Below are 11,997 nucleotides of genomic sequence, written 5' to 3'. Positions count from 1 at the left end.
GCATACTTTTTTAGGTTATCAGCATTATGCATATAATAGCTGAGGATAAGGTGTTGCTAATCACACATCTACCTAAGATTTTCACCATATTGACAGAAGTGTAAGCCACTGTACACATATCAGTTGTGTACAGTTTGTGAATCAAAGTTGCACAAGTCATTTAAGCGATTTTTGACCTAGTAATTAATTAATTTAAAAACAATAAACATTCAGAGATGCTGCATAAAAATCTTTCAGCTGATCCATATTATTACCTGTTAACTAAAAACTGTTTTGAGGTTTTCGGATATGGTTCTGCTTTTAGTTCTACTGGATTATAAGGTGTTATAACTCTACAGAAAACTCACATTAGAAATGACGTTGTTAAAATGTATTTATTAAGACCGGCTGTTTGTGATAATAAATATGATAATTTGTTGATGCATTTAAAAACAGATAGCCTAACTACGAGGTGCTCTTAAATGCGCAATACCCACAGCAATAATGCTGCTAAAAGTTGTCGTTGGACTTCTGCCAACACTAGTTTTAAAGATGGTTATAATTTAATTAATATATATATATATATTGATATTGAAAAAACTACGTCAGACTTACCACTCCAGGTTATGTACTGCCGCTGACAGCTGTCCTGTTCATTCCTCAAAATTCACGCGCAGCAATTTTCTGTCATCATGGTCACCTATAATCCGGATAAAGTTTTACATGAGTGAAGGATTAGAAAAAACGTAACAGCATGGTTAGACGATGTAGTATATAACAGCTTCAGGGGCTCTTACACTTTCTGGAATCAGCGTTTGTCCTAGGTTGTACATCCATTTTTTAAGTCCACAGATCTGTAGCAGGCAGATAAACTATCGGTTAATAACCTATAGAAACGTTGGCGGGACTTTTAGACTGAAAATATGTCTAAAAAAGGAGAAGGCACAGAAAGAAGCGGCCATTGTTGATAGAAAGCGAAATTTGAGGAGTTTTGTTAGCACATTACCGTCTGAGAGGATTTCGGTCGCCAATAGAGGCAGCAGGTGTGGAGTTTTGTTTGGTACATAGTTCCCACGAAGCTGAACCGGAAGTGAGCCGCACGCGCATACCACTGCCCCCGATAACATTTAGTTTACTGCTTAGTGAACATGATAGCATACACCATGGAGGAGCTTTCTAGCCTGAAATTCATTTACACATACAATGAGGGTTTCACTGGCTTTGTATAGGACGTACAAACTCTCCACATGAATTTAGTGTTAATTATACCTGACAAAATGTAAGTTTCCTCTAAAGGTAAGTATTATTCATGGGATGAACAAAAAAAAACGTGATTTTCTCATTTTCATCCAGCAGATGGCGTTTCACTCCTAAAGAACCAACTTCCTGTTGGTTGTCGCTGACATCATTAAATACGAGGGCAGCTATTCTTCTTGACTTAGGTGTATTTCTTTATTGCACTGTTTCCAAGTTACATTTTCAAGAACCTTTAACTGACTGTTACACAAACACAGACAAGCCGCAGGTTTCTTGTAGGGATGTTTTTGTGTGAATGAAACATGGTGACTGTGATTGGATGTTGTTACGCCTTGGAACCTCTAGGGTGCACTGCTGAGCTAACCACAACCATATGGATCCTATGGGTGAGGCTTGTTTGACCAGCTTGTTTTTAAAGCACTTTATTTCTTTATGGCTCATTGTATAAATCACACAATAATAAGAGCTAACAGCAGGCGATGTGCACAATATGAGCAAATAATGTAAAGCAAATACAGCTTTAAGATCATTCAACAATGGCATAGCCTTACAATGGATTCCATTAGGAACACGAACGCGTACAATGCACGTCTGATAAGGTGTGCTGTGCGTTTGGAAGGGGAGGAAGGGAGTTTGCCTTTTTGTTTGCAAGGTATTATGGGTAGGCAGGCTGCTGATCAATCACAGGCAGCAGAGCTGTGATGTTGGGTCGCTAGGCAACAGGAGGGGAGAAGAAGCAGAAGCGAAAGCGTTTGAAGGAAGCTTCAGGGTTGGGGGTTGTCTCAGCTTTTTGTCCCCGTCTCCTTCCTGCCTGTTACACCGAGCAGCTTCTCCTTCACGTCTTGTCAGACGGAGAACATCTGTCCGAGTCTTTTTGAGATGATTTATCTACCTAGAAATCTAATCATTCTAATAAGAAACAGAAATGAAGATCGAGGTAACATCTCCATATTAATCTAAATCCTTGATTTGATTAAATAATCTCACAATAGTATCCACTCGTTTCACCCTCTGGCAGGGGTGATTGACCTACTTTCACACTCCCAGTGGTCAACATCCTCCCCAATATCTTCATGCTGAAAACGCAGTCACATAATATATAACCCATAGTGCCTTGCAAAAGTATTCAAACAACAAATATTTTCACGTTTTGTCAAGTTAAAATCACAGCCCATGGAGGCGTTTTATTAGAAGTGAAGCAACATTGTGACATATTAGTCTCACATCGGTTTTCTTTTATGTAAAAACAAATGTTGCACCTAAATTTTGTTGGCCTATCACAAAATGACAAACCGCCTCTTACCTCCTCCCGTCACTGCTCTCTCTATCAAATGAATGCATCTGGCATGCGCAATAGGTTTTCCAAAATAGGTTTTATTCTGGAATTCTAGATTTTGTGTTTTGTTGCCACATCTTTGGTTATAACAAAAAAATAAAATAAAAATAGTCACTTGTCACATTTTGCAAATCGATACAGAGGTGTAACATGAGATTGAATCACATGAATGATCCTGACTGACCTCTAAAGCCATCGCCTTTCATCACACTCCAGGACGTCGATGAACTCAAAGAGTGATGTGGGAAATAAAAAACGAAGGAGAGGAAAAAGTAATAATAATAAAAATAAAACAAGCAATTACAAAAAATATGTTCTTTATTCTTTTGGCTTGAAAATGATATCATCATGTGAGTGGAGAGTAGTCACTTCCTGCATGCAGTTCACTAAAACACTACAAGCGCAATGAGAGATGGCTACGGATTGCTTCATGGTTCCTATCTACAGACATGGGGACCAAACATGTGTTTCATCGGGTGTTACAGTGCAGAAAAAAAAAATAAATAAAAAAAATACATCTTATAAAAAAGAAAAATAAATCAGAAATTAAACGCGAAGACGTGAAAATGCACTCATATCTACATTAAAAATGTTATTTATAATCGGCAGAACAGAAGCGACCTTCGGAGCCCGGTGGCACACAAACACACTCGCTCAAATAAGAGATGGATGGTGACATTCCCGCTGAGTCTTGCGCAGATACGGACATGTACAACAGCCACGCGTGGAATTACATAGCAGTGGGGATAAAAAGTGCTCTTACATCAAATGTAAGTAAGTGTGATGCATACTGTGGGCCCAAATAGCTATTTACAAACCGAACCACTACATTAAAAACCACTCGCTTCTCAATTGAAACAACATGAACGGCATACAAACATTTTTGTGATATTACAGCTTTTAATTGTCATGTTCTAGCTTGAAAGCAGGTAGAAAGACATCTTTTTTTTGTCTTTGTATAGTTTGTTACTTAAAGACATTTTGTTTACAGGAGCTCTGTGGGATGTAGAGAGGAGGGGGACGGGGGTGTGGAGGATAAACAGGAGCACAGTGAATGCAACATGACAGCGGGTGAACAAGTAGGTCGGAGTGTTACCTTAAAAGACAGACTTTTTTTGGGAAATTCGCTTAACTTTGCTGCCAAGAGATAGATGAGGATATTAATACCACTCCCGTAATGGCACACAGTGGAACCTTTTGCAGGGAAAACAACTAAATACGTTCTGCTTTGAAGTACATACAAAACTACCATTATCCATCAAGGTCTGGTCAACGTATCTGGTACGAGTTGCATCCACCTATTGCTAAGAGGTCTAGTTTCAGTATTTCTTGCCAACATATGAAATGGTGCCAAAAAAAGCCAAATCTCTGTCAACAAGATGTGCAAAGTAAATTAGGAAGACCCATTCTTTAATGAACAGAAAAATTGCATCTCAGCTGCCTCAGGTGCCGGGCTGTTTTCACGAGTTTGCCATTTTGTACCCAACTTTTTTCCAGGTACGAAACGAGCCGTGAAAGAGTGGGTGTCTCAGACCAATCGTGGTTTCAATTGGCTGCTTTGACAACCGGGTATTTAAGGAAACTTTTTATAATTTACATACATATCATTTACAAAGTCTGTTGTCAGGAAATCAGGACTGTTTTGGTTTATATTCTCTTATATTTTCTGAGAGTAGGCAAAGAGTCTCCAAAATCAATGGAAGAGTGATACAAAATCTTTAGAAACTAATATACATTAAAAATAAATTAGATGTTGTATTTGTACTTTATCATTATTATAATTTCTAATTATTCAAAAATATCTAAGCAGAAAGAAAAAATAAATTACTGCACAATGGATTAAGCATATTTGTGGAAGGGTACAAAATGGAAGAAGGGATGGCATGGTTCCGAAATAGCATAAAAAGGAATTGACCACGTTCCTAGCTAACTCTAACAACTTTATCCAAGGTCAGTGCTTGAAATAAGCATGACTTTTTTACTAAGTTGATCTTTGGAAAACACAGCTCAGCTGCTATTTGCACCATTGGTCTTTAACCACAGGACATTTAATATGTAATATCAATCTGTGCCCACCAGGGTTACGTTCCAACCAAGAATCTACTTATATTCTAATGTAGGGAATTATAGCTGTTTGACTCCAGTAAAGAATATCTCGATCCATTTAATGTGGTCCAAACGAATCCATACACATTTAGTCAACCATGCATGTTGATATATTCCCTATTTCTCCCCTTTGTCTTTAAACCGCACTCACACTTTGCTTAGTCAGAAGACAAAATGATCTCTTCTATGTGTTTTCGATAAAATTTAGTTTGGATGGTAATATAAACAACAAAATATGTATTTATGCTAATGACAATAGCAACATTTGTCAGGGTACCTGCCACTCATTAAAAATATATCCATAAGTGGTTGAGCCTTATATTTGACACAATTCTTGATTGTAGCCATAGTCTGAAACATGATTACTAAACAACGCCACAAAACATTTATCAGCAGTACCTTACTGCTGATAAGGTAGCTAGTACTAGCAACTAGCTTGCTATTTAGCAAGCTAGTTAGTTTGCTAACTATCTAGCATTTCTTAGAAAGTCTCCTTTTTACCATTTAAAAAAGTGGATGGTGGTCTTTTTCTTTTCTCTACACAACTACAACAACACTGATAATGAGAAGTGTTTAACATTCAGCACTGAACCTTTTCACAATCTCAAAGTATGAAAATATGATTCGACTGACAGTTTCCATAAAGCAGATATGCTAATGAAAGGAATCCATTATTGCGGTGAGTTTAGAATGGCTCAAAACAATCCATAGTTTAAACCATTACAAAATTAAGGGACACAAAACAAAAAACAAAAAACATTTTGGTGTATGAATATCAACACCTACTGTTAAGGACAGACACATAGTTTGACATAAAGACTTGTTTAGTTATTTTTTTTACATTTAGATTAAAAACAGGCACTCTGATCAGATCAACAGTCTGATTTAGGTTGGGTTCTGCCAGACAGACGTCAGATGGGAACACTCCTGGACATAGCTTACCTAGAAATGGAGTCTAGCCTAGGCACAAGAGTGGTGCCAATTGTATCATCGAAATCTTGGCAAAAAAGCAACCAAGAATATTTCCCAAGTTTCTTTAATTGTGTCTTTTTCCTCCAGATTGCATACATTCAGCTTCTCTGTTTTTAGAGAGGGATTTTTCTACTGAAACTGGAACATGGCATTAGACAGTGATTTCATAAGTCACCGATGGGACACCAGTGATTACAAGTTATTCACTCATTGCACTTCAGTGGTTATGTTCCAGTTTCACATATTGTATGAACCACGAGCATTTTGGTACTGACCCTGCACTGTGCGAGTTTCAGACAGCTGTAGTTTCCAGCATCGACTTTTTCTGCCCTTGGTGATTGTACGTGAGTGAAAGCAGTGGAGACATTCTCAAAAATAAAGTAGAAAACATTCTTTTTCATTAAAATAAAATAAAAAATCCTGAACTGAAACAAAAGACAATGCAGAGAACCTGTTAAGTGATACAGCAATTTTTCAATTCAAGACACTGGATTTATAGAAGTAGCAGCAGCACTAGCTACAGACAAATTAACAGTACACTCAAGTGTCAGATAGTAACAACAACCAAAAGGAAAATCACAAGCGTTTTGCAGAGAGGCTGCACTATGTTCCACTCAATCTCTGGCAGTGTCTGCTGGATAACTTGCTTCCATTTTCCCTCTCTGGGAAGAACCCACATTTTTGTATTTATTATAACAGCGCTCCCATTTTAGGCCTCCCTGGCACAGCGATCCTCATCTCCAAACAATCAATGGATAAGCACACATCTATCTACCTCCTCTAGAAGCTGTAAACAAATTTCCCCCATATAACTGATGCATTGTTTGTTCCGTTTTGTAGAAGTCTATTTTTTTCTATCTTTCAAGTCTTTCCCTTTGTTTTCCTTTTCCCTGTTTTCCTTTTCGTATTTGTCCTTGTCCGACTTCGTCACGCTGTTGTAGGAGGGTGGGGAGGCGGTAGACGGAGTCATGTCTGTTTTGTCTGAGGTGGAGTTCTCGTTGAACTTGCTGATGACCATCACATCCTTGTCTGGGTCGCGGACACCCTCCTTTAGCTGCTCTTTGTAGAGAGCGGAGGCCTTTTTCATGGCCTGTTGGATCATGTAGCGCCGGAAAGCTCTCTGGATAACTATGGCCGACATTTCCTCCTGCTTGCGGCGCAAGGTGGTGGTAATAGGCTCATAGGACACTTTAGAGGGGTTGGAGGCCATGAAACGCTCCTCCATCTGTCCACGCAGCATGTCCATCTCCCCACCTTCGCCCAAAACTCGTTTGGTGAAAGCGAACAAGATGTCTAGGCAGTGAATGCGTTCACCACTCACCATTGGCAGATCCATGGCTATGAGCTGGATCATGTTGGGTTTGGCAATGCGAAGCGGTGGATCGAGGGCATCCGCAAAGTCAGAGAGCTTGTTGTACTCCACAAACTGAGTGGCGTCAGGATCGAAGCGCTCCCACACTTCGTAGAACATCTCAAAATCGTCCTCGCTTAGTGGTTCGGCGCTCTCCTCTGTGGCCACACTGAAGTTCTCCAGGATGACGGCAATATACATGTTGACCACAATCAGAAAGCAAATGATGATGTAGCTGACGAAGAAAAAGATGCCTACTGAAGGGTTACCGCAGTTGCCTTTGTAGAAGTTCCCAGGGTGCTCTATCTTGCTGTCACAGTCTGGCTCTCTTTTGTTCAGGATGGGCGCCAACAGGCCGTCCCACCCAGCTGATGTTGTGATCTGAAACAAGCAGATCATGCTGTTCCCGAAGGTCTCAAAGTTGAACATGTCGTCGATCCCCGACTCTCTCTTGACGTATGCAAAGTTGGACATTGCGAAGATAGCATAGATAAACATAACCAAGAAAAGTAGAAGGCCGATGTTGAACAAGGCAGGGAGTGACATCATCAAGGCAAAGAGGAGAGTCCGGATGCCCTTGGCACCTTTTATAAGGCGGAGGATGCGGCCTATCCGGGCTAGTCGGATCACTCGGAACAACGTTGGGGATACAAAGTACTTCTCAATAACTTCGGATAAAAACATACCTGCAAAAGGAAAAATTATTAGAATGATCCAAGCAATTTGAAAAATAAAAAAATAAAATCTATAAAAAAGTCAAATAAATCTGAATATTCTCTTACCTACAATTGAAAGAATCACTACCACAAAGTCAAATATGTTCCAGCCAACAGTGAAGTAAAAGTGTCGCAGAGAAATCATTTTGAGTGCACACTCCCCGGTGAAAAGCACAATAAAAACCAGGTTGATCCAGTAGAGGATTTTGTCCATTTCCTTGGTTTGGTCATCTGTCTCTACCATCATCGTCACCATGTTAAGACAGATGAGGATCATGATTACAATATCGAATGCCTGCTTTGTGACACAGTCAAACACAAAGCCTTGAAATGCGTTCTGAAAGAAGATGGACAAAGAAAACAAAAGCGTTAATTTTTCACACCAATATTTGCAGTCATTTCACTTCAACTGAGCAAAGAATAGCCTTACTGTTGGCCGAGGAATTGGCTTTTGTGGTTTCTTTGAACCCAACTTCTTCATGGCATTGTAGTATTTCTTCTGTTCTTCTGTCATGAAGATATCTTGACCTCCAAAGTAAATGAGAAACAAAAACAACTGGTTACAACCTCACTCTGTAATGTTTCCCATTACAAAGTAGAAAAGTGTGCTAAAAGTAAATGCATGAAAAAGATGTTGTATTTTCTAATAAATTTTCACAAAGTCCACCATCTGGAAAATCATTCACCATGCTCACCCCAAAGTCAGACCATCTGCTAGTCCTCTGTTTTGCCATTCAAAAGTATTTGTACACTTTGAAATGTTTTTCATTTCAGGCTGATCGGTGCATTTCCAGGAGAACATGTCTACGTGGCCAGTTCAGAAAATCAGCTCACCACAAGCTAACTCATGCTTTCTAACCCACAGCTATGCCTGCATCTTGCCAAGCAACAGAACTGTATAAATAATGAAATGCAGCATGAATAATTTAGTGTTGACTATATGAAGGTAACAGTGGTGTTTTAGGACGAGATTAACAAAGGAAGTGTAAAAGTCAAGATGAAGCTGGCTCACATATCAAGAGAAAATTATTATAATACATTTTTGTTTTTATCCACTTCGACCAAATCCAAATAGAAAATATATTGAATTTCTAGGACTTTGGGACTCCACTTTTTATCTACTCTTGTTTTCTTGATTAAAGGGGCAACATTATGTTTTTACCAGGCACATAGTGCCATTTTATAGCACAATAAAGTAACTATGTTACCTTTGTTTCTTATGAAAAAATGCTATATACATATCAAATATGATTTACATAAATTTTACTTTAAATTGGGTGTCTGACTTTTTTAAAACTCTTGCTCTGACTCAAGTAGACATCACAATGTGGTGTCTCTATTAATCTTTTAACAATGTTTTTACCAGCGTTGCACTGAGAAGTAGCTCCTATAATGAGCTCAGCAGATGCCCAATTCCCCCAGGTGTTTGCTAATTGCTGCTGGCTAGTCTGAAGGAGCTGCATTGGGTAGTTGCGGGGGGAGGTTGCTCTCTGAAGTGGAAGCTTGGAAACTGCAGCTCCGAAGGTGGTGTTAGGTTCACCTAAGCATTTTGCACAGCTGTATGGTTGCCAAGGGAGATTTAAGGATTTGTCAAACATGCATTAAAGAATAAAAGGAGAAACACTCCAGGTACGTTTTTGATGCGTGAATAACATTATAGCACAGTGAAACATAATACTGCCCCTTTAAAACACTTAAGAGTGTGAAAAAAAAGGAATCTGTAAGAAGGAAATACTTTTTTCACTATATTCATTTACCATACATTTCAGCCAGCGCAGTAACTGAGCTGTCACTATGCAGTTCACTGAGTGCGTGTCTGCAGGGAGGACTGGTGTCAACCATCTGTGTGAAGCTGTGTCTGTGGGGTTGGATGCTCCACTCCGACTGATCCTGACTCAGTTAAGTTATCCAGCCAGCCTGCAGCAGACACAGAGCAAGCCCTCCACCCGTCTCCCTCTTCACCTCCCCCACCACTTGGGCGTCGCTAGTCCTTCTCGTTAGGTCCTGGCTGAACGAGAAGACATAATGCCAGACCGCATTTGCTGTTGGCGCTGCATGCTTTGAGGGCACGCAGGGTGTTTCTCGGTGACTCATGCACCCTCGGTGATCCTAGGCTGCTGCAGGTCCTTCTCTGTGCAGCAGCCGATCATTAGTTTGCGTCTTTCTTGAACGCAGCTGTGAGTCTGTGAGCTAAATTCGGGGCTCGAGTTGCTCTGTGTGGAGGCTGCTGCTTGTGTTTGGCCCTGTGTGACGCAGCACCAGTACCTGCTGCTGTTCCGTTTCAAAAATGGCAACACCGCGGAGTGAAATGAAAGACGCCCGTGTCGACGTTAATAGTAGCCAGCACTGTAAGGTAAGCAATAATTTGCTCTTCAACTTCTTGTCAGAAATGCCAGACTTTTCAAAAATATTGCTCCCTCTGCAACCGATATGGGGAACAAAAAGCAGTTTTACTATGGCGCTGAAATGTAAGGAGTGGAGATGAGCAGATCAGGAATGATTAAACTTGTGGCATCAGATTTTAACTACACTGCAAAAACACAAAATCTTAATAAGAATTGTGTAAGAACTGTATCTATGCCAAATCCATCAAATCAAATTAATTAGTGTTCTCATTCTCAATAAACTAATATATACATTTTCAGATTAATAGATAAAATTCAGTTCTGTTTCCATTTAAAACAACTTTCCCGTCTATGACTGTTAGGAAATGCAACTTATCTTTTTTTTCTGCTGGTTGAAGTTGTCGATGATGACGCCAATAAACAGATTTAGAGTGAAGAAGGAGCCAAAGATGATGAAGATGACAAAGTAGAGGTACATGTACAGATTCACTTCATACTCAGGCTGCTCCTCCAGCTACAAAGGAAGAAAGAACAAATGAGAAATTATATTTAGAAATAGTGGAAGGTGAAGAGCAAAATTGGTGTTACAAAAAAAATAACAGGGTGAATATTATATATTTTTACCCCACATGAATAAATGTACTCAAATTAAGAGTTGTAAATTTTTTTCAGATTTTCAGAATAGAATTCTAGTACTGCCATAAATTACACATTTTTGGTTTTTAAACATTATCAGGGGTGTGAAATGTGAATGTTTTAGTGAGTATCATAACAAGCAGCAAGAGACTTACATTTCTAGAGTCCACAGCAGCATACATGATGTCCATCCAGCCTTTAAATGTCGCCTAAGAGCAGAAAGAAGATAGAATAGTGAGATTGTGTGTATTTTCCAACATATTAAGTACATGTAATTTAATATGCTTATAGGTAATACAATAAATCTATTCTTATCTGATTTAACGAGTCAAAAAGAAACAGAAAACATTTTTGTCACATTAATTCCACTGACAGTTTTTTCTACAAAGGAAGAGGTTTCTGTATTTTAAAAAAATCTAAGACTTTCTGACCTTTCTGGAGTTGAAAAAAAGAACTCATAAACTAATTTTGGAGTTTACATAAAGGTAATATGAAAAAAGGAAGTAGGTATTCAAAGTAAAGTATCTAAGACATCTGGGTATAACCTTATTTGATCTCTCTTGCTGACAAAGCTTACAGTGCAAAAAAATTGATTGCTACCAAAATCTTTAAAAGGGTTATTAGTCTGGGTTCTGAATAGTAAGTCGGGTGGAACATCTGGGAGAGGAGACGTCAACAGGGCCGATCAGCCAATCAGACGTGGAATTTAAGAAACCATCCAAACCACATTGCAATACACAGAAAATAATATCTTTCTTCTACGTTTCTTTAAACTCAGAGAGGAGAATGGAAGATAAGACAGATGTTGAAGACAAAAGTACGGTCATTTATATCCAAAGGACACTTTGAAATACATTTACAGGCATCCAAACAGCTCTTAGTCATAAATCAGACTTACCACTTGTAGCAGAGCCAGGTAGCCAGCTCCGACGTTGTCAAAGTTGATCTTGACGTTCTTCCAGCGGGCGCTGTTGTTAACCAAGTTTAGGCAATCCGACTTGTTGTTGACGACACTGATGGGGAAGAGCTCGTCTGTGGTGGTGTTGACACAATGGTAGTACTTCCCCGCAAAGAGGTTGACACCCATGATGCTGAAGATCAGCCAGAAGATGAGGCAAACCAAGAGCACGTTCATGATGGAGGGGATGGCGCCAAGTAGAGCGTTCACCACAACCTGAAGGCGATCGAGTACAGGCCTGGATTTAGTCGTCTGCAGTGGCTCAGTCAGAACTGGTCTGATTTTAAAACTTTACTGCTTGATTTCATAGAGCCACAGAGGATATACTTTACTTACAAACA

At 39.4% G+C, this 11,997-nt stretch overlaps 2 protein-coding genes across 8 annotated transcripts in view; both read right to left on the bottom strand.

The window, feature by feature from the left end:
* Window positions 1–1,185, bottom strand: part of xirp2a (xin actin binding repeat containing 2a) — an 82,951-nt gene extending 81,766 nt beyond the window's left edge. Inside the window, exons 1-3 of the mRNA XM_081615691.1 lie at window positions 986–1,185; window positions 777–833; window positions 595–679 (exon numbers count right to left, since the gene is read on the bottom strand). The gene's annotated coding sequence lies outside the window, so the exon portion shown is untranslated. The remainder of the gene's footprint in view (window positions 1–594; window positions 680–776; window positions 834–985) is intronic.
* A 3,404-nt stretch (window positions 1,186–4,589) lies between these two features.
* LOC103474271 (sodium channel protein type 2 subunit alpha-like) overlaps window positions 4,590–11,997 on the bottom strand; it is a 37,345-nt gene continuing 29,937 nt past the window's right edge. For all 7 annotated transcript variants that reach the window (XM_081615697.1, XM_081615716.1, XM_081615703.1 and 4 more), the window contains 6 exons: window positions 11,597–11,872; window positions 10,854–10,907; window positions 10,439–10,576; window positions 8,148–8,252; window positions 7,784–8,054; window positions 4,590–7,687 (listed from right to left, as the gene is read on the bottom strand). In XM_081615697.1, coding sequence (XP_081471823.1) covers window positions 6,495–7,687; window positions 7,784–8,054; window positions 8,148–8,252; window positions 10,439–10,576; window positions 10,854–10,907; window positions 11,597–11,872 — 2,037 coding nt within the window. In that variant the 3' untranslated portion in view covers window positions 4,590–6,494. The remainder of the gene's footprint in view (window positions 7,688–7,783; window positions 8,055–8,147; window positions 8,253–10,438; window positions 10,577–10,853; window positions 10,908–11,596; window positions 11,873–11,997) is intronic.

This window comes from Poecilia reticulata, chromosome 2 (assembly GCF_904066995.2).
Source record: "Poecilia reticulata chromosome 2, P_reticulata-male-v2, whole genome shotgun sequence".
Lineage (NCBI taxonomy): Eukaryota > Metazoa > Chordata > Actinopteri > Cyprinodontiformes > Poeciliidae > Poecilia > Poecilia reticulata.
The sequence above is the reverse complement of the archived record's forward strand: the minus strand, read 5'-3'. Positions and strand labels throughout refer to the sequence as shown.